The 25703-nt window shown below is 40.7% G+C and overlaps 1 protein-coding gene across 3 annotated transcripts in view; it reads left to right on the forward strand.

Moving 5' to 3' along the window:
* Positions 1–25703, forward strand: part of TP53BP2 (tumor protein p53 binding protein 2) — a 193791-nt gene that overhangs the window by 164811 nt on the left and 3277 nt on the right. For all 3 annotated transcript variants that reach the window (XM_060091386.1, XM_060091387.1, XM_060091385.1), the window contains 14 exons: positions 1340–1422; positions 4849–4950; positions 7239–7413; positions 8613–8794; positions 9152–9316; positions 9699–9927; positions 11333–11446; positions 11763–11911; positions 12683–13148; positions 14500–15275; positions 18119–18256; positions 18957–19090; positions 22110–22276; positions 25350–25549. In XM_060091386.1, coding sequence (XP_059947369.1) covers positions 1340–1422; positions 4849–4950; positions 7239–7413; positions 8613–8794; positions 9152–9316; positions 9699–9927; positions 11333–11446; positions 11763–11911; positions 12683–13148; positions 14500–15275; positions 18119–18256; positions 18957–19090; positions 22110–22276; positions 25350–25549 — 3080 coding nt within the window. The remainder of the gene's footprint in view (positions 1–1339; positions 1423–4848; positions 4951–7238; positions 7414–8612; positions 8795–9151; positions 9317–9698; positions 9928–11332; positions 11447–11762; positions 11912–12682; positions 13149–14499; positions 15276–18118; positions 18257–18956; positions 19091–22109; positions 22277–25349; positions 25550–25703) is intronic.

Consider the following 25703-nt stretch of genomic DNA (forward strand, 5'->3'; position numbering starts at 1 on the left):
TTACTCTGATTATGTAACTGAACATGCCGAGGAGAAACTGGCGGAGTGCTCCTTCTTGGAGGCAGCAAAGAAAGCAGTTATTCCTAAGTGATAGATTTTTTTTTCTTCTACGGAAATATTGTCACAGGTTACCTGAGCTGTTTTGTCAGAGAATTGAACGGTATTTAAAAGTAAAGCTAACTCATTGGAGTTAGATGTAAGCGTGGTACGTGGCCCTGAGGATAGGCATATTTATTTACTGGAAATTTGTGCTAAGCTTCCAGGCAGGTACAATAGAGATTTGATTCAAAAGAAATTTTAATCTAAAACCTCTTGGGAGATAATTTAATAAATTTTCTAACTTCTGGGCAATACTGGTCTAAGCTTAATTTCACATATTTAAGAAATTCTCTTTGATATTGTTTCTTATAATTTATCAGTTTAAGACTATTTTCCCTTCATGATGCTTTAAGTGGTACTGAGAGACCCATATATTTGGGCTTGAAAACTTCTTTTTAGCCAAAAAAGCAGAATGCACAGTGTTTTCCAATTAGTACTTTCCCAAGCTAAGAAAATGGAAATTTTTTTACTTAAATAAATGGGGAAGTACTTGATAATACTTCAGAGTTACTGCAAAATGACCAAATGTTCGAAATGCCACTTGTTCTGTTTTCAGTTGCTTCCTTCCCGTGTAAGGTACAGACTCTTTAACGAGTACAAGGATGGGTTGACTTAATTTTCACTTTTATTTCTTTCTTTTTTTTTTTTTTTTTTTGCGGTACGCGGGCCTCTCACTGTTGTGGCCTCTCCCGTTGCGGAGCACAGGCTCTGGACGCACAGGCTCAGCGGCCATGGCTCACGGGCCCAGCCGCTCCGCGGCATGTGGGATCTTCCCGGACCGGGGCACGAACCCGTATCCCCTGCATTGGCAGGTGGACTCTCAACCACTGCGCCACCAGGGAAGCCCTCACTTTTATTTCTTTCAATGAAACTATTCCCAATTTCACTGCTGAGTAGCTAAATAGAGAACTGGGAGGAGCCACTTAAGCAAACAGTGTGAATGACCCATAATCAGAAGTACATATATTTTCTTAACTTTGCCTCCTGTGCTATCTGATTCATGGGAATGGTTAGCATGTGACATTTTCTAGTGCTGACTATTGATTCACCGTTCCAAGTAAGGTTTTCCAGAACAGGCTGAATTACGAGACCTTAACTTCATTGCTACTAGAAATCATTTTGAGTATATTTTCAACTTAAAATATCAGAGAGCATTAACAACAGAACTGAGAAATGAACTGGGACTTAAACTATCTGTCAACTCTAGTGTTAATGCCTGCTTTCTGAATTTTGTGCCTAGTGAGCGGACCAAGGTCTCAGGATCCAAGTTTAAAAAGAAATGGTGTAAAAGTTCCAGGTGAACATCGAAGAAAGGAGAATGGCGTAAGTGATCATTGTTACCCATGCCGTGTATGGACCACAGTGATACTGCTTTTTTAACCTTTAACTCTCATTCACTGTTACTTTTTTTTTCAGTGGGTTATTAAGGATGACCCTTTTTAAAAGGCTTATTTTAAATTTATTTCTTCAAAACGGTTAATTTTAATGATCTCCACGTGGCTGTCGAAAGAATTCAAATGCTGAATATACCATAAATTCAGAACAAAACAAATGTTGAGCAGGTTGGAGGAAGTGTCTGTTTTTTTGGTGATTTTATTTGTTGCCGTCATCGTTTTTAGCGATTAATGATTATTAATACTCTTGCTACTGCATATGAATTTTAGCAGGTATCCTTGGGATTCCTTGTAGGCATTTTCTTTTCAGAGCTTAGAATTTTTTTTTTTTTTTTTTTGTGGTACGCGGGCCTCTCACTGTTGTGGCCTCTCCCATTGCGGAGCACAGGCTCCGGACGCGCAGGCTCAGCGGCCATGGCTCACGGGCCCAGCTGCTCCGCGGCATGTGGGATCTTCCCAGACCGGGGCACGAACCCATGTCCCCTGCATCGGCAGGCGGATTCTCAACCACTGCGCCACCAGGGAAGCCCCAGAGCTTAGAATTTTTAATACTGTTAAGGATTAGCTAAATTACCTCTCTCCAACCTACATTTGCTTCTACTCTGCCTTTCCCCAAATTCTTTGTTTTTCCCCCCCAAATTCTTCCTGTTTCTATTCTCTGATCTCATATTTATCTTACAGTGAAGAAAGGTTGATATGACGATAACAAAAATGGCCTCAACCATTAACAGGATTTCAGTGCATCTTGACACAATGTATCTTTCCCTATCGCTGGGTTTTTTATTTTTTATTTATTTTTTCGGCCACGCAGCATGCGAGATCGTAGTTTCCCGACCAAAGATCGAACCCATGCCCCCTGCACTGGAAACACAGAGTCTTAACCACTGGACTACCAGGGAAGTCCCATCACTGGGTTTTTAAAAAACATCTCGATAGAAGTATAATTGTCATATAATAAACTGCACATATTTCAGGTATACAGTTTGATAAGTTTTGACATATGTGTATACCTGTGAAGCCATTACCATAATCAAGATAATGAACATATCCATCACCCCCTCCCGCCCCAAAAGTTTCCTTATGTCCTTCTGTAATCCTTTCCTTCTTGCCTCCCTCCCCATCCTCAGGGAACTGCTAGCAAGTCTCCTTTCTGTCACTACAAATTAGTTATATTTTCTAGAATCTAGGGTAAATGGAGCCATCCAGTATGTACTCTTTTTGTCTGCATTTACTCAGGATAATTATTTTGAGATTAATCCATTTTGCTGTGTGTATCAATAGTTGATTCCTTTTTATTGCTGAGAGATACTTCATTGTCTGGTTACACCACTCCTTATCCATTTATCTGTTGATGGACATTTGGGTTGTTGCCAGTTACTCCATATCAAGCTACAATGAATATTTGGGTACACATCTTTGTATGGACATATACTTTTATTTCTCTTGAGTGAATACTTAGGAGTGGAATGGTTGGGTCATTTGGTAGATGTATGTTAACTTTTTTTTTTTAACATCTTTATTGGATTATAATTGCTTTACAATGGTGTGTTGTATGTTAACTTTTAAAAGGCTGCCAGAGTGTTTTCCAAAGTGATTGTTTTATTTTACATTCCCCACCAGAGAGTTCTAGCTTTTCCACATCCTTGCCAACATTTGGTGTGGTCAGTCCTTTTCATTTTGGCTGTCTAATAGGTGTGTAGTGGTATTACATTGTGGTTTTAATTTGTATTTCTCTAATGGCTAATGATGTTGGGTATCTATCATGTGCTTATTTGCCATTTGCGTATTGTCTTTGGTGAAGTATTTGTTCACCTCTTTTGCTTAATTATTTCTTTATTGGGTTGTTTACTTTCTTCTTACTGAGTTTAAGGCTTCTTTATATATTCTGGATCCAAGTTTTTTATTAGATAGATGATTTGCAAATATTTTTCCCAGTCTACGACTTGTTCTTAATTTTAATACAGTATAATTGATCAGTTTAGAAGTTTTGTAGTTTTAGATTTCACATCTAAGTTTATGATCCATTTTGCGGTAACATTTGCATACGGTGTGAGAGTTAAAGTTCATTTTGTTTTTCGTATATGGATAGCAGTTGTACAGGCAGTATTTGTTGAAAACACTAAACTTTCTCCACTCAGTTGCTTTTTTTTCTAAAATCAATTACCCCATGTATGTGTGGGTCTAATTTTTGTACTCTCTATCCTGTACAATTGATCTGTTTATCTATCATGATGTCAGTAACACACTGCATTGGTTACTGAAACAGGGTAAGTCTTGAAGTCAGGTAGTGTATGTTTTCAACTTCATTCTTTTCAGAGTTTTGGCTACTGTATGTCCTTTGCACTTCCATATGGAATTTTAGAATTTGGTTGTCAATTTATACAAAAAAAGCCTGCTGGGATTTTGGTTGGGATTCTGTTGACTCTGTAGATCAGTTTGGGAAGAATTGCCGTCTTGACAATATTGAGTTTTTCGGTTCATGAGCACCACTTCGCCATTTATTTAAGTCTTCTCTCTCTCAGCCATGTTTTCAAGTTCTCAGTGTGCAGATCTGGCTCATCTTGTGTTAAATTTATTCCTAAGTGCTTCATGTTTTTTATGCTATTGTTAATGGTACTAAAATAATTTTTTTTTTCAGTTTCTGGTTGTTGCTAATATATAGAAATATAATTGATTTTGGCATATTGATGTTTTATCCTGCATTCTTGCTAAATAAATTATTCTGGTAGCTTTTTTGTAGATTCCATAGGATTTTCTTCATAGATGATTGTGTTGTCTTTGTGTAAAGACAGAAAAGGAACTTTTTCATTTTCAATCTGGATACAGTTTATTTCTACTTTTTTGTTCTGTGGCACTGGTTAAACCTCTTAGGACCACGTCCAATGGATGTTTAGAGAGTGGACATCTTGCTTTGTCCCTGATGACCCAATGTATCTTGAATTTTAAAAATTCTAGTGTCATAGTTTTAAAGGGTGTTTTGATGACTGTATTCTAGGTTTGCTGCCAGTGTCCCAGTATCATGTTTAATATGGTCAAACACTGCCTTCCTAATTTCAATTAATTACAGAACGAGGTAATTCCAAATTGTTCCATCTGTGTCACTGACTATTGAAACTAGTTAATTTAAATTTACACCTTAGAAGAGTGTTGGTCTGTATGTTATATACGTTAATAAGTCAATGTGGGGTATTAATATAAAAGTTAATGATTTCTTTAATATCATGGGAGAAAAATGGCTAAATAATTTTGTCATGATTGGTTCAGGCGACACTTATAAATAGGCCTTTGAGGGAGGAATCTCTGTGATCATTTTGTACTAAGTTGGATTGTTTGCATTTTTTTTTTTTTTTGGTAGGTTAATAGTCCTAGGATGGACCTGACACTTGCAGAACTTCAGGAAATGGCATCTCGCCAGCAACAACAGATTGAGGCCCAGCAACAAATGCTGGCCACTAAGGTAATATCGTGTTTTCAAAGACCTAACAGGCCACTCCTGTTAATGTGTGTGTAAAGCCGTTTACATCCCATCCTCACTAGTAAACCCGTTACCTCATAGATACGTGTTGATACCATCAACCTGAAGGGTACCTGCTTTCTTCTCTTCACTACAGCATTTTGTAGAAACCTTAAATCATCCAGTTGTTCCAGATCTTCCTGACCACCATTCTGATCAGAGTTAACCACGCTATGTTGAGTATCAGTAAAACAGGAACGGCGGAAAGAACCTTTCAGCTTTGCTTGTAGGCACAACTCTGGGCTAACCTTCTCCTGAATCATTACTACAGCAAGAGGAGCTTGCTGCTCATGCAAACCTGTCCCCACCTGCTGCTTGGCCCTGGTAACAGGCTGCTTACCTTTATCTGGGGACATTCTTTTTTTTTTTTTTTTTTAAACATCTTTATTAGAGTATAATTGCTTTACCATGGTGTGTTAGTTTTTTTTTTTTTTTTTTTGCTGTACGCGGGCCTCTCACTGCTGTGGCCTCTCCCGTTGCGGAGCACAGGCTCCGGACACACAGGCTCCGCGGCCATGGCTCGTGGGCCCAGCCGCTCCGCGGCATGTGGGATCTTCCGGGATCGGGGCACGAACCCGTGTCCCCTGCATCGGCAGGCGGACTCTCAACCACTGCGCCACCAGGGAAGCCCGGTGTGTTAGTTTTTGCTTTATAACAAAGTGAATCAGTTATACGTATACATCTGTTCCATCTGGGGACATTCTTCACCCACCACCTAATTCTTATCCTGTCCTTGGACAAAGAAAGTATGGGAAGCCTCTCCATTTCTATCAAAACCAGTCTCCCTGTTGCTGCTTCTGCCAGCCATGGGCTTCTAGTCTAAGCTAGACGTTGTCAGACTTTGTCTGTAAAGGGCTGAGATAGTTTAGGCTTTGCAGGCTGTGCTGTCTGAGCTCTGCACTTGTAGCAGGAAAGCAGCCATAGACGAATGGGTGTGGCAGTGTGCCGAGAAGACTTCACTTACAACACGGATAGCAAGCTGGATTTCGCCTGCAGGTCTCCCAGCCCCTGGTCTAAATACCCAGTCTCTGCCGCCGACCAGTCTTTGAGGGACTGTAAGTTCACTTGGGGTGAACAACTTGAGGGTTTGAGTAGCAAGGTCCCCAGCAGGGCTTTGAAGTGATGGCCAGGGATTCTTTAAGGTGGTTCTCAACATGCACGGTGGCCTTCCCTGGAATACTTCCTAGGGTTCCAATGCATCCTTTCTACTTTTGATGCCAGACACCAGCTTTTTCAAAATCATGTGTATCGTTGCTTCTCAAACTTTAATACGCATACAAATCACCTAGGGATCGTGTTAAAAATGCATATTTTGATTCAGTACGTGTGGGTTGGAGTCTGACATTTTGCATTTCTAACAAGGTCCCATGTGATGCTGACACAGCATTCCTTGAGTTGCAAGGACATGAATTCAAAGAAAAAGGTTGATTGTTAACAGAATAACTCTCTCCCCTCAGGGTCTTATTTTGAAACTATTTCTGTGTTATTTGTATGTTTTAGCCGTATTAATCTGTGAAATTTACCCTTGATTATAAATTGTGTGGCTATACTACTCAGTTAAAAATTTTAATATACTAGAAATAAAATTGTAAGTTGCATTATTGCAGTTTTCTAAAGGCATTAAGTAGTTCTTTAGCTCTTTTCTAGGTGTATTGAGTGTGTACTAACTATGTACAATACTGTTGACAGAGATTTACATTTCACATTGCATTTAATCCTCAGTGTAGCCCTAGGAGGACTAGTGATCATCTCATTTTATAGGTGAAGACACAGACTTGTGGATTTGGTGAGATTATGTAATTTGCCCAAAGTCTCATAGCTAATAAGTGGCAGAGCTTGGGTTTGAATCCAAATTGGACTTCGAAGTGTATCATTTAACAGCTTTCTTTGACTGCCTCCCCCTCTACATGAGCTCCTTCTTAAAATGATAGCCGCAGCTCATGAAAACTAGTTCAAGGATCCCTGCTTGCTTGCTGCATAAGGACCACTTGGATAAAAATACTGATTCCTGGATCTTACCCCCTAAGAGGTAGTTTCTACGCTTGGGCCTGGGAGAGTCTGTTTTTCACAAACTCCCCAGGTGGTTCTGATAGCGTGTAGGACAGATGGTGAGACCAGAGCGACGCCACCGGTGTACCTCAGCCTGGGCACCTCAGGGTGTGGTTAGATTAATTGTGGGTTAGTGGTCTGCTGTTTAAAATGACATGTCTGATGATGGCTTATATCTGCAGGAACAGCGCTTAAAGTTTTTGAAACAGCAAGATCAACGTCAACAGCAACAAGCTGCTGAACAGGAGAAGCTTAAGAGGCTCAAAGAAATAGCTGAGAATCAGGAAGCTAAGCTGAAAAAAGTGAGAGCACTTAAAGGCCACGTGGAACAGAAGAGGCTAAGCAACGGGAAACTTGGTGAGTTGCTCCCATTTGGTTTACCTCAGTGTTAAATGCTACAGTGTTAAACTGTTTGGGTGTAAGAAAACGCATTGGTATAAGAAAACACGTTGGTGTAGGAAGTTTATATAAATTTGTAGTAAGTAAGAAGAGTAAGATGAGACTCTGTATGTCGATCAACTTAAAAGGATTTTTTGGGAAAAGTATAATTCACTGGAGTTTTTTTTTTTTGCGGTACGCGGGCCTCTCACTGTTGTGGCCTCTCCCGTTGCGGAGCACAGGCTCCAGACGTGCAGGCTCAGCGGCCATGGCTCACGGGCCCAGCCGCTCCGCGGCATGTGGGATCTTCCCGGACCGGGGCACGAACCTGTGTCCCCTGCATCGGCAGGCGGACTCTCAACCACTGCGCCACCAGGGAAGCCCTTCACTGCAGTTTTGATGCTGCTGGTTCCCCCTGAATTGAATTCAGCTGTTGAATGTTTTAGACAAGGTTTCCAAGTTCCCTTTGGAAAACATAGTAGTAGTAGTAGTTTCCACCCCCCCATTTATTTATTTATTTATTTTTGGGTTGCACCAGGTCTTAGTTGTAGCAGGTGGGCTCCTTAGTTGCGACTCCAGGGCTCCTTAGTTGTGGCATGGGAACTCTTAGTTGTGGCATGCATGAGGGATCTAGTTCCCTGACCAAGGATGGAACCCAGGCCCCCTGCATTGAAGTCCTCTTTCTTCGACTGAAAATTTGATGAAAGTAAGGATTTTTATGCATATAGTGGCTCCATCTATTACAATACCTTTTTTTTTTTTTTTTTTTTTTGCGGTACACGGGCCTCTCACTGTTGTGGCCTCTCCCGTTGCGGAGCACAGGCTCCAGACGCGCAGGCTCGGCAGCCGTGACTCATGGGCCCAGCCGCTCTGCGGCATGTGGGATCTTCCTGGACCGGGGCTTGAACCCGTGTCCCCTGCATTGGCAGGCAGACTCTCAACCACTGCGCCACCAGGGAAGCCCTACAATACCATTTTAATTAAAATTTTAGTGATTTGATTTAGAGATGTCTGTTTGATTTAGAGGTGCTTATAAAGGAATAGGTTGATTCTAGGACATTTCTGAAAATTTTCTCTACTTTTTATGAGGAAGTTTATGGTACATCCTGGTTGCCCGGAAAGCAGTCCATTCTCATTTTTCTTTTCAACTACTGTTGCTTTTCTTGTTCTTACTTTAGTGGAGGAAATTGAACAGATGAATAGTTTGTTCCAGCAAAAGCAGAGGGAGCTCGTTCTGGCTGTGTCAAAAGTAGAGGAACTTACAAGACAGCTAGAGATGCTCAAGAACGGCAGGATTGATGGTCACCATGACAACCAGTCCGCGGTGGCTGAGCTTGACCGGCTGTACAAGGAGCTGCAGGTAAACTGTGGCCGCCTGTGACATTCAGTGGCGCATCCTCTCTAGGACGACAGCATTGTCCACATAAGGGGCAGGAAGTCCTGGATTTCGGCCTCTTTTCCTTAAAGCCGGGAGGAGGAGGAAGACCTAAACCCTGCAGAATCCAGAATAAACTTTATAGTACCTCAAACAGGAAATCTGAGGTGTTCCTTATGACCACAGCTGGTGGTCCAACACTTAATTTTAAACCATGAGATGAGAAGTGTGGGGGGACCTTACATTTTTAGAAATTGTATAATAGCGAGCCATGTGATTATCTGTTTGAGAAATTTTTCTTCCTACTCCTTGGCTACCTTTTATTCCCTTAATTTTGTTCAGTTAAGAAACAAACTGAACCTGGAGCAGAATGCCAAGCTGCAACAACAGAGGGAGTGCTTGAATAAGCGCAATTCAGAAGTGGCGGTCATGGACAAGCGTGTTAATGAGCTCAGGGACCGGCTGTGGAAGAAGAAGGCGGCCCTGCAGCAGAAAGAGAACCTTCCAGTAAGTGTGCTGTTGGCAGGGGGCGGGAGGAGGGGACGACGACCATCCCAGTGAGGTCAGTACTTGCAGCAGCATCTTTAGAATCATTGCTCGGTGCGTCCTCTGGAAAGGGACGGGACCTGTGACTTCTTGAAAGAGAATCCGCTGTTCTTATACTTTTAATATTATCACCTACGGAGCTCTGCTCTGTTTTCTAATTCTTGTAATAAAGTGTGGGTGAGAGTTCACCATGGGGTGTTTTTGTTCGGGGACATCTCTTGTAGATTTGATGGCTAGATCCTGAAAGTGCCGATTTTTAACAAAATTATGAACACGTCACAGGCTTTTCTGAGTCAGATCCAGCCTGACTTGCAATACTAAAGGCTCTGTGCTTTCTCCTAAGGTTTCGTCTGATGGACACCTGCCCCAGCCGGGGGCGTCGGGGCCGAGTCGAGTGGCTGCGGTCGGTCCCTATATCCAGTCGTCAACTATGCCCCGGATTCCCTCGAGGCCTGAGCTTCTGGTGAAGCCGGCCCTGCCCGATGGGCCTGGGGCCATGCAGGCTTCCGAGGGGTCCATGAAAGTCCAGACACTGCCCAACATGAGATCTGGGGCCGCTTCACAAGTGAAAGGTAAAACCAGGCATTTCCAAGTCCTTCCAGGGCTTAGTTGTTCCCGTGCTCACTATGATTTTCCCCCAAATTTGAGTTATTTATTTATTTGTTTGTTGTTTTTGTATACCTTCCTTTTATTTGTGCTTCACAGCAAGTCCTTTTTTTTTTTTAATTTAGTTTTTTTTTTTATCCAAGTTTGAGTTTAAAAAGATGTCTTCCTATCCCTTGTTCATGTGGCAGTTCCAAGAATCTCCTTGTGTTCTTTGGGGTTAAGAAATGATAATTTTCTTAACCCTAAGTAATATAGGGTTCTGTTCAGGAAATGAAATAAAAGATCAGGTTTTTAAAAACCTGGAAGTTGTTTTGAATTCCTTCTCGTTAATAAGGCAGTTTTGATCTGATGTGAATAAGTTGAGAACTTTCCTTGTGGTGTAAACACTCCAGATATGTTAGTCGTGGTGTCTCCACAGAGTGCGTGGCAGTGAATGGGCCCATTCTGTTGATGATTGGTGTTTGCTATTCGTATGTGTTCCTGTGTGAGAATTTGCCTGATGATAAGTTTTAGAATAAAGGGAATAAACATATTGGGAGATAAAAGTGAAAGTAACAGAGGCTTCTTGTGTTAGTGGTCTTTGCTTTCTGTGTGTAGTCCTCAGATACTTGGCCGGGGGCGGGGGGCAGGTGCAAGCCAGACTTTTATAATAGGAGGAAAAAAGGAAGGAAGAGTTGTAGGAAAAGCAGGGCAAAAAACATCCTTGAATGAGCTTATTAAACTGACCCCTGGAGAAAAAAAAAAATAGAATCGTCTCTTTTCCCTAACCACTATCATGTGTAAATAATAGCTAACTTTAAAATTATTTATTATTTTGCAGTAATTACCACTGTGAAGCAGTAATGCTGCATAGTCTGGGTTTTATTGTAGAAAGAGGTAGTTTTGTTTTTTTTTTTTTAAGGAAAAATAAAAGCTATGGCTTTGAAACTTAAATACCAGTGTAGAAAAAACCTGAATACTCTGATTTACCCAAGACTGTGGTCAGAGTCATGGGCTGAAAGTCCGTGTTTTTGCCTTTGTTGTGTGTGCATCACTTGTGGTGGTTATGTAAGACACACCAGCGAGCCCTTGGTCTGCTAGATTGGAAGGCGTTTTCTGGGCGGGATGGTGATGTTTTCTTACCTGGTGAGTAATGCATCCTTGCTGCTTCAAACGGACTTTCTGTTGATGGTGATTAATTTGTTTGAGTCAGCAGGAACACTCTTAAATTTACAAGTATAAAATCTGATGTTTTCTAAGTAAGTTTACTGGGGTTTTTGTGAGTCTGAGATTTAAACCCATTTTTAGAGATTTAACTTCTCAGCAGCAAAGTGAACCATTAAACATCTCCTTAGAATGCTGGGTTATTGCAGTTGCTTTTCTGTGTTCTAGGCTCTAAAATCCATCTGCTTGGCCCTGATTGGACTCCTCCGAATTCAGACCTTTTCTCGAGCCAACAAGCCTCTGCTTCTGTGTCCAAAAGCTCTGGGAACGCTCCAGACCAAGGTGAGGTTTACTTGTGCTGTTCCTGAATATTCTGTTTTGGGCATCTAAAGGTTCTGTGTATTCTTTTTTAGATAGCTTATTTTCTGGTGTGTTAAGACCAGGGACTGTGTTTATTTCCAGAACAGCTTCATTTAGCCAGGGAATTAAGGTACGAGCATTGTAGTGTTGGGTTATCCTTTAATCAACTTAATTTAAGAATAGAAGAGCATTTAGTGGGTATACATTTGAGGAGAGAGAAACATGTGTGAATAAGAAATTTTATTCCAAGCAGTTTGATTATCAGTGTGATTCTTTTTTTTTTTCCTGTCTTCTTCAGCTGATGATGGGGAGGTTCCGCTGAGGGAGAAGGAGAAGAAAGTGCGTCCCTTTTCAATGTTTGACACCGTGGACCAGTCTGCCGCCCCACCCGCCTTTGGTACCCTCCGGAAGAACCAGAGCAGTGAAGATATCTTGCGGGATGCTCAGGTACTCGAGAATATCCCAGTTTTAAGATTTAACGGTAATTCTATATACTTTTTTTTTTTTTAGAAGAGAGAAAGTATTATATGCAAGGGAGAGAAAAAAACAAAATTTATCTGGAAGATTAGAAAATACAACAGCATCCTGTTGTTTTAAATTCTGTTGCTTGAGTATATTTGTGGTCTCACATCGTACTGGAACATGACTAACATGCTTGCTTCTGGGTCATATTTTGTGTGATTCTCTAAACAAATACTAGTCCATTGAAGCACATTGTATTTGTGCTGCTCAGTTACCTTGTTTCTTCAACATTTGGAGCTTAGGTCATGTCAAGCAAGCTGATGATGAATCTTCCATAACTGTTAGGATCCCAACCTTTGATAACCAGTCTGTGGCTGCATCCTCCAAGTTAGGAGTTTTTTTTAACCACGTGGCCCAGATGGCGTGAAGTTCCGATGAACGAGAACGGTTTTCAGTTATTGGTGCCGTCCGTGAATATGTAAAATGGCAGTTAAAAGTTTTCAAGTGGCCACTTATAGTTGCCCAAATAGGAAGGGGCAATGCGGAGGAAATCGTACGGGGCAGGAATTGTATTGCATTACTGAAGTTCCTTTTACGTGTGTGATTTAGTTCAGAGATTTAAAAGTTTTTAATGATTTTTAAATGTAGAGGTAGTCTTTTCAGTCTGTACTTAACATTTGTGAAGTTTAGGTTGTCTGGAACATCCTGTATACCCAGTTACACAGTATTTTAATCGGCTGTTGTGTGTGTTTACAGGCTGCAAATAAGAATGTCGCTAAGGTACCACCTCCTGTTCCATCAAAACCAAAACAGATTAATTTGCCTTATTTTGGACAAACTAATCAGTCGCCCTCAGACATTAAGCCAGATGGAAACCCTCAGCAGTTGTCAGCGGCTGTTGCATCCATGGGAAACAAACCCAAACCAGCAGGGCAGCAGCAGAGGGTCCTGCTGGCTGCCAGCATGCCTTCAGTTGGCCAAGCAGACCAGAGCCTTCCTCCAGGTTCTAAGCAAGAAAGTCCCCCTGCTGCTGCCGTCCGGCCCTTCACGCCTCAGCCTTCCAAGGACACCCTCCTTCCGCCCTTCAGAAAACCCCAGACCGTGGCTACCAGCTCCATATACTCCATGTATACCCAGCACCAGGCTCCCGGCAAAAACTTCCAGCAGGCCGTGCAGAGCGCGTTGACCAAGTCCCATTCCCGAGGGCCCCACTTTGCGAGCGGTAAGATTCTTGGTCTCATCTTCACCTGCGTGGATGCGTTTCCATCCTACACCAGCGCTGCTGTCCATCAGTAAACAGCACAGTGACTTGTACCTCTTTTGACGGATGCTTTTGTCCTAAGAGATTTGTTTCATTATGGCTTCTGTTCTTCATGGGGAGTTTAAGAGAGTTTGTGCTAAATGTCAGCTACTGTAGTAGCTGAAGATGGTGGGTGAATAAAATGAAATGTGAGTAGAATGAAATAAATATGAAAATTGATGAATAAAACCTATAGCGATGACATAGCCTTCTGTGTTGAATTTCCTGTGTGCGTTTGTTTCCTGCTCACGGACGAGCTCCTCGGTGAGTGGGGAAAAGTGCCTGCAGGGGATCGCTGCGCAGAGGGATGTGTCTTCACTGTAGGTCTGACCAGATGTTCTTGGTGCATAGAGGATTAGACAGCTGCCTCTGTATATGTTTTTTTTTTTTTGAATGTTCTCTACTATATTTTAAGTTGTTCTAATGAGGACACAGTTGCTAGTTAAATATAAAACACAAAAAGATTACTTTGTGTTCAACATACATAATTTGGTAACTTGTTGGGTTCTTTCTAAGAGTCATTAGCTTATGGGACTGGAATAAAATTCACTATGTTTTAATGGAATGAAAATGGCTTTCTAGTTATGAAATAAGCACGTAATTGTGGCCCAGAATGTCATGAAAGTAATTACACAGCAGAGAATTAGTATATATGCTACATCTTACTGTTTTTCATGAGTCTGGTGAAAACTGCTAATATAATCATTCGGGAATTAGGTAATGATGTAATCAGAATGTTTAAGGAGAATAGTTTTGGTAAATAGAAGTGGTTATTAATAATTTTGTAAGCCAAATGATTTCTCATATTGATTTCCTTTTGAAAATTGTGAAAGATGGGATAGTGCATGTTTAGTTTTAATCTGGACACGTGAAAGGATCACCAGTTTTCACTGATTCTAAATTGTTTTCACATTTTGACGTTTTATTTATTTATTTTTATTTTAATTTTTTTTTACATTTTGACATTTTAAATTTGGATACTACGGTCTGTGATTTCTTACAATTATAATTGACAGCATTTTCATTCATATTGGTACATAAAATAATGGTACCTCTTTACAATCAATGAGGGTTTTGATTCTGTAATAAGTTTATTATGCAACGATGGAAACCTTGCTTTGTCGTTTGTTATTTTTAAAAATTAGTTGTATTGAAGGGTGTTATGTAATAACTATGAAATTAAAAGAGGCTTTAATTATTGTTAGCTATGTCTGTTATTAGCTAGTTTTGTTTAATTAATACTAATCAGGGCTTTTTTTCCATTTCCAATTAGTTTATGGCAAGCCTGTGATTGCTACTGCCCAGAACCCACAGCAGCTCCCAGAGAACATTTATTCCAATACCCAGGGCAAACCTGGCAGCCCGGAACCTGAAACAGAGCCCATTTCTTCAGTTCAGGAGACCCAGGAAAACGAAAGAATTCCTAGGCCACTGAGCCCAACCAAATTACTGCCTTTCTTATCTAATCCTTACCGAAACCAGAGCGACGCTGACCTAGAAGCCCTGCGAAAGAAACTGTCGAACGCACCACGGCCACTAAAGAAACGCAGTTCTATTACAGAGCCAGAGGGTCCTAATGGGCCGAATATTCAGAAACTTCTGTATCAGAGGACCACCATCGCTGCCATGGAGACCATCTCCGTCCCGGCACACGCATCCAAGTCCACTTCTGGGACTGCCAGCCCGGAAAGCCCGATGGAGACCCAGAATCCATATTTGCACGTGGAGCCAGAGGAGGAGGCGCTCCCTCTGGCCCCTGAGCCGGTATCCCCGGGGGAAGCAGGGAGCGCCAGTACAGAGAGCAGTGACCTGCCCGCTCCTTCTCCAGGCCTTGAGTATGAGCCTGAAGGAGTCCCAGACAGCAGTCCAAGTTTCCAGAACAACGTGGAAGAGCCAAACCCAGAAGCTCCCCCTCTGCTTGACGTGTACCTCGAGGAGTACCCCCCTTACCCACCCCCGCCGTACCCGTCTGGGGAACCAGAAGGCCCAGGAGAAGACCCTGTGAGCCTGCGTCCGCCTGAGATCACTGGGCAGGTTTCTCTGCCTCCTGTAAGTACTGTGGTGTCTTGTGGTCACTGCAGAAACCCTTTGTCTTGTCACAGCTTTCTAGGTGGCTAGTTGTCACTACTCAGTGAAACACCAGTGAGTACTTACAGCCGGCCTTTCACAAAAGATGGTCTGTGTTTAAACTGCCTATTGTAGCAAATGTGTTCCACAGCTTGCCCTTTATTTTACAGTTCCCTTGGCACAGAGTGGATCTTATAAATGTTATCAATACGCAATATATTCAGCATCACAAACATTTTAATTTTGGGGGAAGAACCCCTTTCTTTATGAAGGAAACAAAGTTTTGCTCTCATACCTATAAACACCATGTTTGCTGTTTCTTCTCTAGCTGGTGTCACATATTATGGAAGGCAACACTGGGAATGAAAAGACGTGGACTTGGAACTTTCGGTCACTAGTTTAGCTCTGTGAAACCGGGCAGATGGTTTCACTTCTCTCATTGGTGATATCACTCTTTCACACTTTCCTTTTTCTAGCAGTGAAATTTATTTTCAATGTCATATTTAGGTGGAACCGCAAACTTCCAATGCTGATAAAATTGGAAGGGTTCTGGATGAAATGGGGGCTGGGGGAGGTAACTGAGCAGAGAGTGGGGTGGACCCTCTTTAGCCTCTTCCTCTCCTTCAGCCTGGTTTGAAGTCTCTGGGTATCATGGCGATCCCTCAGGTTTCCTTGTGCTCTGACATTAAGTTATTCTATTTCAGTACTTGTAATTGGTCCGTTCATATTTTCTATTTCTTCCTGGTTCAGTCTTGGAAGATTGTACCTTTCTAAGAATTGGTCCATTTCTTCTAGTGTGGACAGTTATTTTATTGGCATGTAGTTGCCTGTAGTAGTCTCTTATGGTCCTTTGTATATCTGTGGTGTCGGTTGTAACTTCTCCTTTTTCATTTCTAATTTTGTTGATTCGGGCCCTCTCCCTTTTTTCCTTGATGAGTCTGGCTAAAGGTGTATCAATTTTGTTTATCTTTTCAAAAAGCCAGCTTTTAGTTTCATTGACCTTTTCTGTTGTTTTCTTCATCTTTAGTTCATTTATTTCTGCTCTGATCTTTGTGATTTCTTTTCTTCTGCTAACTTAGGGTTTTGTTTATTTTTCCTTCTCTAGTTGCTTTAGATATAAGGTTAGGTTGTTTGAGGTTTTTCTGTTTCCTGAGGTAAGTTTGTATCACTGTAAACTTTCCTCTTAGAACTGCTTTTGCCGCGTCCCATAGGTTTTGGATGACGCTAAGTTATTCTAAAGCTTTGTATGTTTTGACTTGGGCGTGTCTTCTGCACTCCTTCCAAATATTAAGCTTTTCTTTGGAAGTTTATTATGTCACTTTGAAAAAGGTGAGAGAAAATCAGAATCCCAAAATGTCTTTAAAGTTGTTTTTTTCAGAGTTTAGTTTGAAGTCATTTTGTTTCAGTAGGATGCCAAGCTATGAATTTTTAAAACCTGGGCAAAAGCACAATAGCATATTGTAAGGATTTTTTTTAAGTGCTTTATATGTTTGATCCCTTATTACATCTTTTAGATGTGGTAGAAGTCAAAGATAATGATTATCCAAAGTTGCCTCAGCTACTAGTTTACAGTCGACATTTGTTTAAAAATTCTATATGGTAAACATTGAATTCTAGTGAAAAAAGTTTTAAAATAGAGGTTAACACTTTTTTAACAATTCTGTGCTTCTCCGTCCTGAGGCGTGATTCTCTTTGAGTTAAACATGTGAGATTCTGTTATTCTCTTTCTGGGAAGGTGATCTATAAACATTTTCCTTCTTGGTTCAAGTGAAATAGAAGCCACTGTCTTGTACTGTTGTTTGAAAGTGGGTATGATTGTACTGTTTATGAGTTGTATTATCTCAGCCATGTAATATTTACTCTTGTTTTCTTTTTTTCAAGAGACAGAAACATTTTAGCCATTGTACATTTATGAAATACATTCATTGCTACTTAACGTTTTTCAAAACTCAATAGTTTTCCACATCTGAAATAAAATAAAGAGAAGTATGTGCAGCATATCACACCCTAGGAAATGTTTCCACTCTGTTGGCTGTGTTTAAGAAACCTGTCTTACAGGATGTTAGATCTAGTTTTAACATTTGCCTTATTTTTTTAAGCCTGATGTATTAAAATGTAGAAAAGATGGTTAATTTACCCATGTGTCTTGGAGTACAATTAAATTTTTAAATATAAAATAGTGATAGCATTTTAAGACTTGTAGGACTCCCCCCTGGTATGTCTAAGACAGACTAATAATCTTTATTTTTTACCCTCATAATATGCTCCACTCCCCTTCCCCCAGGAGTCATTATGTTGCATATGGTTAAAAGGAGGGGCTTTGAAGAAGCCAGATTCCTTGGATTTGGATTCCAGCTCTGATGTTTACTGGCTGTGTGCCTCAACTTCCTTATCTGTAAAATGGGATAATAGGGTTTTCAAGAGGAATAAATGAATAATCGTTCAATAAATGTCAGCTCTCACAATTCTCAGTTTGTGCTCTTGCCCAGTTTAATAATGTGGGGTTAGCGCTACTGTATTAGGTAATTAAAGACCAATCTTGGCTAATTTTGATCCTTGACGGAGAACCAGCCTACTTCCTACTGCAGATTATACTCTTAGTGCGTGTTACCCAAATGTAGTTTTCACTAGGCTTTAAAGAGTTAGGTTCTTCCCACTTAGTTACGTGGGTTTATTCATTAAGTGCTAAATATATATATATATATATATGTATTTTCAAAGTTCCTTTTACTATCTCAGCTGAGATATTATTCCTCCCTTTTTGTTGCTTTTTGGTCTCTTGCTTAGAACCGGGATCCTTAACCTTCCGTGCATTTCTTTTGCAGGGCAAAAGGACAAACTTGCGTAAAACTGGTTCAGAGCGGATTGCTCATGGAATGAGGGTGAAATTCAACCCCCTTGCTTTACTCCTAGATTCCTCTTTGGAGGGAGAATTTGACCTTGTACAGAGAATTATATATGAGGTACGATTGAATTAGTACATTTCTTATATACCACCTTGTATTTTGTTTTAAAGCTCTAATCAGAAGGCTACTGTAGGGAAACTGTACTTTTGCATTGTTTTCTCTTTTGGGAGGTGGGATTGTTGAGAGGAACTCTTGAGCATGCTCCAAAACCAGCTTCTCTGTAAAGGTGTGGCTGTAACACTTTCAATAAATAGTGCGGAAGTTCAGTTATTCACTGGGGGTACTTTCCTTAGGGACATCATGACCCTCCTTTAAAAGTTGCTCAAGTATGGATTTGTACTCTGCAGTGTTAAATTACAGATGTGGTCCCTACTTTTCAGAAACCTGCTCTTTAAAATATTTTTAGTTGACCTTTCTTCCCTTCCATGGCAAATGTGACTTCTCCTTAGATGCTAATCTGTGGTGAGAAGTTGGAGGATAAATAAACAAAAATGACTCTAAGGATATATAGTTTCTGGGACTTCTTCAGTTTTTAAAAACCTTTTTATAGGGAGTGCCTACTTAATGTCGTATTTCTAGAACTGTACTTGGTATAGTTTTCTTGGCTCCTGAAGGTTTTAATTATGTTTAAAAAAACCCCCCAAAAGACTACAAGAGTCTCTTTCAATTCTCTTGATCCTAGAGCCAGTTAATAGTTGACAGTTAAGGTGACAAAAAATTTGAGTGATGATCACCCTTGTTCTTATTGATGTCACAGGTTGATGACCCAAGCCTGCCTAATGATGAAGGTATCACAGCTCTTCACAACGCCGTGTGTGCAGGACACACAGAAATTGTTAAATTCCTGGTACAGTTTGGTGTAAATGTCAATGCTGCTGACAGTGATGGATGGTAAGGTTTTCTTTTAAACTCCACTCAGACTTCAATTGTATCTGCTGCATAGGCAACAGATGAGCAGTGTTGTAGACGCTGTTAGAAGGGAAGAAGTATGTCAGTGCATGCCCTCATGCTGCTTGTAATCTAGAAGGAGAGACGTGGGAGACATTTTTAAGGAATTAATATGTCTTCATGTAATAGTCATCTCACTCCCACTCTGGAAGCAGATGGAGTTTTATTTTATTTTTTTATATAAAAAATTTTTTTTCGGCCACACTGCATGGCTTATGGGATCATAGTTCCCCAACCAGAGATTGAACTTGGGCCCTTGGCAGTGAGAGTTTAGAGTCCTAACCACTGGACCGCCAGGGAGTTTCCCAGATGGAGTTTCAGAAGTTTCGTAGTTAAATAATAAAAATAAGAAATGTCCCAAAGTGGTACACAGTTCATTGGCATGCTTCAGTGAATATGAGAAATGCTGATTTAAGCAGGGTCCCCCCACCTCCCTGAAACTACTGTGTGTCTAAGAGGGGATTATAATTTGTAAACTTCTCCCAATATTTTTGACCGTGGAATCCATTTTTCATGGAGCATCTTGTGGAACTGGTGTGTGGCTAAAACCCAGGAGATATTATTGTAAATGACGAATGTTATTATTCCTAGGATAATGATTTAATGATTATGATTATTAATTAAATTATGATTTAATGATTAATAATGATTCCTAGGAAAGATTTACTTCTTTCTATATGAAAAAAGTTTTTAAGTTATAATCATACTATATTTACGCAAGTATTTTAATTATGGAAATAATTGTAATATCAAATTTACATGTATACACATATAAGTTGCAGACACCCATATGCATAGGTTTGAAAAAGCCTCATCTCTCACCACATGGCTGTGACTCATTCATTGTGGCTGTCTCCTTCTTGCTAGACGTTTAGATTGCTTTCCAGTTCTTTGTTTGTTATAAATAATTCTTGGAGAAGCATTTTTGGTTGCACTTTAAAAAAATTGTATTTATAAAAGTAATGTGAGCCCATTGTGGAAAACATACAAAATAGAGAAATAAGAGAAAAACAAGCCATTTGTATCCTACAATCCAGAAGTAAACACCATCAATATTTTAATATATTTCCTTCAAGTTCATTTATGTATGTGTATATATATAATTTTTTATGCCTATATATATTTTTTAGTTTAGCTCTCAATAGGTTTTTTTTTTAGTTGAGGTATAGGTGAGTTACAGTATTATACTAGTTTCAGGTGTATAACACAGGGTCAAAATTTTTATAGATTATACTCCATTTAAAGTTATTAAAATATTGGCTACATTCCCTGTGCTGTACAAAATATCCTGTAGCTTATTTATTTTATACATAATAGTTTGTACCTCTTAGTCCCCGATCCCTGTCTTGATCCCTTCCTCGCTTGGCTTTCCCCACTGGTAACCGCTGATTTGTTCTCTGCATCTGTGAGTCTGCATGTTTTGTTCTCTTCATTCATTTGTTTTATTTTTCATTTTCTACATATAAGTGATAACAAACAGTATTTGCCTTTTTTATGCCTACTTTTTTTTTTTTTTTTTTTTTTTTTTTTTTTGCTGTACGCGGACCTCTCACTGCTGTGGCCTCTCCCGTTGCGGAGCACAGGCTCCGGACACACAGGCTCCGCGGCCATGGCTCGCGGGCCCAGCCGCTCCGCGGCATGTGGGATCTTCCGGGATCGGGGCACGAACCCGTGTCCCCTGCATCGGCAGGCGGACTCTCAACCACTGCGCCACCATGGAAGCCTATGCCTACTTTTTTAGCTTACCTTTACAACATAAGCAGAACGAATTCTTAATGTGTCACAATGTCTTTGTTTCCTAATATTGGGAGTTTAGATTATGTATAATTTTTTACTATTAAAAAAATTAAAAAGTCTGTAGTAATATTCACCAACTTATTAGTGATAGTGTTTGGGATGTGGGGGGTGGGAAATAAATTTCTTTTGTGAAAGACCCAAGTGGAATAACACGAAAAGGGGAGGGAAGAAAAGGGTAAAGAAATCTCATGTACTTCAGGGCTTGATTAACATCCTCCAGCCCATCTTCTGAGTTTGGGCAGTGGTCCCAGCTCTTCCACCTTTACCATGAATCTGGAGTCATTTATAATACATTATAAAACATTTGAGATGGTGGAGAAGATTCTTCGTCGTGGTATTCCTAAGTTCCTGCTAACCAGTTGCTAATATAGATTGAAATGTGTATTTTCCAGTCATTTTTCTGGTCTGAATTGAATTGGCAATGGTTTTTTTTTTTTTTTTTTTTGCTCTACGCGGGCCTCTCACTGTTGTGGCCTCTCCCTTTGCGGAGCACAGGCTCCGGACGTGCAGGCCCAGCGGCCATGGCTCATGGGCCTAGCTGCTCCGTGGCATGTGAGATCTTCCCGGACCAGGGCACGAACCCATTTCCCCTGCCTCGGCAGTCGGGCTCTCAACCACTGCGCCACCAGGGACACCCTGAATTGGCAATTTTTTTTCCAATTAAAATTGAATTAGGATTAAAAAAATGTTGGGTAAAGGTAGTTCTTTATGTGCAACTTAATTCCTTCAAAATTGGTGGTGATAAAGGGACATTTACAGGCACGTGTTTTGAGGGGAGGCCTATTACTTAGAGATGTTATGTCCTCCATCCTGGCGGAAATAATCAGGCTGGATGCCCCAGAACATGGAACTAAATATATTATTCTATCCTGCTTTAGATCAGTATACAAATTGCATGTCCTTTCACTCATGTCCTTGATCCCTCTCACCCATGGTGCTGCCCTGGCCCCAGTGCCGTCCCGACATTTTTCTTTGTGGCTGGAATTCTCAGATGGGCTCAAGCATCTATGTTTGACTCATTTTTTAAAATCTGTGAGAGTGGTTTTCAGGAGAAAGGGCCTGGTGGGTGACAGGCTGGAGAGCTCTCCCTGCGGATGCCGTGTTGCAGCAGGTGTCGTCCCGTGTAGGAAGGCACCCCCAGCCCTTGCTGTGTCCTTGTCCACAGGACCCCGCTGCATTGCGCTGCGTCCTGTAACAGCGTCCAGGTGTGTAAGTTTTTGGTGGAGTCCGGAGCCGCTGTGTTTGCCATGACCTACAGTGACATGCAGACGGCTGCTGATAAATGTGAGGAAACGGAGGAAGGCTACACCCAGTGCTCGCAGTTTCTTTACGGTACGGAACAATTCGATTTACGTGCACTGATTACTGCATTCATTTATCCTTTATCTCTAGGGGATCGTTCCAAAGGGTTTTTATTATTTGGGAAAGCATTTTGTGTTGTACATAGTCCTGGGCATTGAAGATAGGGCAGCCTCGATCACAAACATGAATGCAGCTTTTGTGTGTGCCTAGAAGCGGCTGTTATCAGGGACATCTTCAGAGACAAAAGACAGTGATGCAGCCTTGGACCTAGCGGGGTTAATAGCTTTTGACCATCGAAATATCCTCTAGTAAGACTTCAGTACTTAGCGAGTGATGCTGTATCTGTGCAAATAAGTAAACAGAACCCCCCCACCCCAAGATGATCAAGAGAAATGCAGGGTTGGAATAAGAATCCACAGATCCAGGTTTTCCTGCTAAATCAGACTTGTCGCAGAGGAAAAGAAAGGCAACACCATATTTTAGGACTGATTTTTTTGACTCTTTTGTTCTCTTGTTTTTGCGTTTATGATTCTGATGCATCCCATCAGCTCTGTCCCTAGAGAAAAAAGGACTTGAAGTTTTAGACGGATATATGTTGATTGGCACTGTTGTTTACAAGGAAAATTTTTTTTATTTACAAGTCTTAGAAGTTGAGGTTAATGTTTCTTTTTAGTCTGGCTTGAGAGAAATGGAGAAGGGGAAATGACAGAGACAAATGAGGAGGTACGTCCCAGGACCCCAGACCACTCAAGCATCAGGCATGGAAAGATGCCTGAGGTGAAACGTCTTCTCTGACTGTTTTCCAAGTCTCTCTCTAGGCCTGTTTTCAGGCTCTCGGAGAGAAGGGAGACGGGTCAGAGGGAGAACCACAGCCCGCAGGTTCTCTTCTTCATCTCTCAGCTCTTCGGTTTTATCGTTGATACTTATGATCACTCTCTGTTTATGTTCTGAACTCTACATCATTTTGAAGTCAGTATGTTATATTAATATGTATTTTGTTACATTAAACGTATTTGGCAATCGAGCTATATGTAAGTATGGGATATGATTTTTTTAAAAACATTTAGGGACATTTGATCAGAGATTTTTTAAATTTATGAAATATATCGTGGATACCGTGAGCATTTCTGACATAGATGTGCCGTTTAAGTAATGATGATACTAGATTAACACAGTGAAACATCCAGGTATCCAGCTTGGGAAACAGAACATGAGCTCTGTCTGCCGTCAGCAGGGGCCCTGCCCTGATGTAGCTCCTGTCACATCTGTGGTGACTGCCCCCTTGAATTTATAAAAAGAGGTATGTCACCTCTGTATGAATCCTACAACTGAAATTGTTTAGTTCTGCCCGTTTTTGACGTTTATATAAAATAAACCACACGGGTGATTCTGTGGCTTGCGTTTTTCATTCACCATAGTTTTTGAGATGCATCTGTGTTGTTGCCTGTAGCTGTTGTTTCTTTTCACTGTGCTACTGTTCCATTTTGGGACTCTACTACAATTTATCTTTCCATTCTACTTTTGGCAGATGTTGGGTTATTTCCTTTATTTATTTATTCATTCATGCATTCACTTATAAACATGGCTTCGGCCACCATTTTTGTCCTCATCTTCTGGTGTCTCTCTAGCAGTAGAATAGCCAGGTCACAGGAATGAACGTCAAGCAGAGAGTACCTTTTGCTCTGTGTTCTCTTTGACCTTTGGTGGATTTGGAATCCTGTCTCATTGTGCCTTTAGTTTGCATTTCCCAAACAGCCAGTGAGATGGAGCATGTTTTTAGGACCCTCAGAAACTTTTGAAAATTGTTGATTCATAACTCTTAGTTTGGTAAATAGCAAAGTAATGAGAAATTGCCTTCCATGCCTATTGGTTTCCTGGAAATGAGACTCAAGTTGTTATGTGGAGTGCACCATTCTGATCCCAAAGAGATAACGAGTCTGGCGTGCTTTAAAACTTGGTGGAATTACAGTTATATCAAGTATAACTTGAAAGTTGGAAATTTACTTGTCCCCATGAGTAGAAACCTGACCATTTAGATACGCAGAGGCTTCTTTTGGAAAAGAACGATATAATTTCTTGTTTTGCCCAGAGTGAGAGGTTGTGTGTGCTACGTCATATTAATTGACACAGGAAAAATAAGTTCATAATAATTTAGGTTCGCAAAAGTTGAGAAAGCCAGCTGTTCACAGGCAAGCAGGTATTTTCCTGGCTTTTCTAAAAAGGTGACAATGATAATGACCTCTGACTTGCTCAGGACATTGTTGTCTAATTCTTCCTCCCCTTTCCCCATGTTGCCTGCCCGTTGATGATTGTGACTGCTTATTAGCGTCGCCTTATAGGATAGGAAGGTATAAATGGGGAAAGGTAAAACCTAAAGCCGTAGTTCATTTGCAAATCTGTTACTAACTCTGGTAAGAAGTGGACATTTGGGGATTGTTTTTCCTTCCCCAGTTTGTGGATTTCAATATCTTTTAGAATTCTGATTCTCATCATTTTAGAGTTGACTATATGTGGACTTTTATATCCTGTCTAATATACTTGGCCATATTTCTGTATTCTAACATTTTAAAATTTGTTTTCTTTTATCTTTCCCTATTTGGAAATTGATAGAGACCACTTTAATAGGCACAACGCTCTGGTCATTTTTCTCTGTCTGCTTTAAGTTTTAGGTACAGAACAAAAATGATTCCAGAGTTCCTTGGTCATTACACTTAGTGAATAGGCTAAAACTGGACAGATGTTTCATTAACTTTTTTAATATCCTAGACTGGAACAGTTCTTTTTTTATTCCTGGGTTTGTAATCGTTTTGTATTTTGAGTAAGAGAAGTTTTGAGAGCTGCTTATAAGGTGTTGGTTAGTTTTTAGAGCTGGTTTAGAGATGACAGCGTATGTTACCTTGTCTCTTATGTGTTCCCTCTCCACGGCTGGCCTTCCTCTGCTCCCCCTGGCCCCGGGAAGTTTATTTATTGAATGTTTAATGTAGTAGTTCTACCATTCCAGCAGGTCCCCATTTCTTCTCATTTGGTTTTATCGAGTTACAGGTTCTGAGCGTGGTATCCTCTGAGTTACATGTATTCTGTTCTGTATCTTATATGACTTCAGGAGTTCAGGAGAAGATGGGCATAATGAATAAAGGGGTCATTTATGCCCTTTGGGACTATGAACCTCAGAATGACGACGAGCTGCCCATGAAAGAAGGAGACTGCATGACAATCATCCGCAGGGAAGATGAAGATGAGATTGAATGGTGGTGGGCCCGCCTGAATGACAAGGAGGGATACGTTCCACGCAATTTGCTGGGAGTAAGTGAAGGATGCTTTTTTTAAAACAATTTTTATTTCTTTAATGTGGTATCTATTTTATGTTATTTATTTATTTTTGGCTGCATTGGGTCTTTGTTGCTGTGTGCGGGCTTTTCTCTAGTTCGGGCAAGTGGGGGCTACTCTTTGTTGCGGT

The sequence above is a fragment of the Mesoplodon densirostris genome, chromosome 2, assembly GCF_025265405.1.
Source record: "Mesoplodon densirostris isolate mMesDen1 chromosome 2, mMesDen1 primary haplotype, whole genome shotgun sequence".
In the NCBI taxonomy this organism is placed as follows: Eukaryota; Metazoa; Chordata; class Mammalia; order Artiodactyla; family Ziphiidae; genus Mesoplodon; species Mesoplodon densirostris.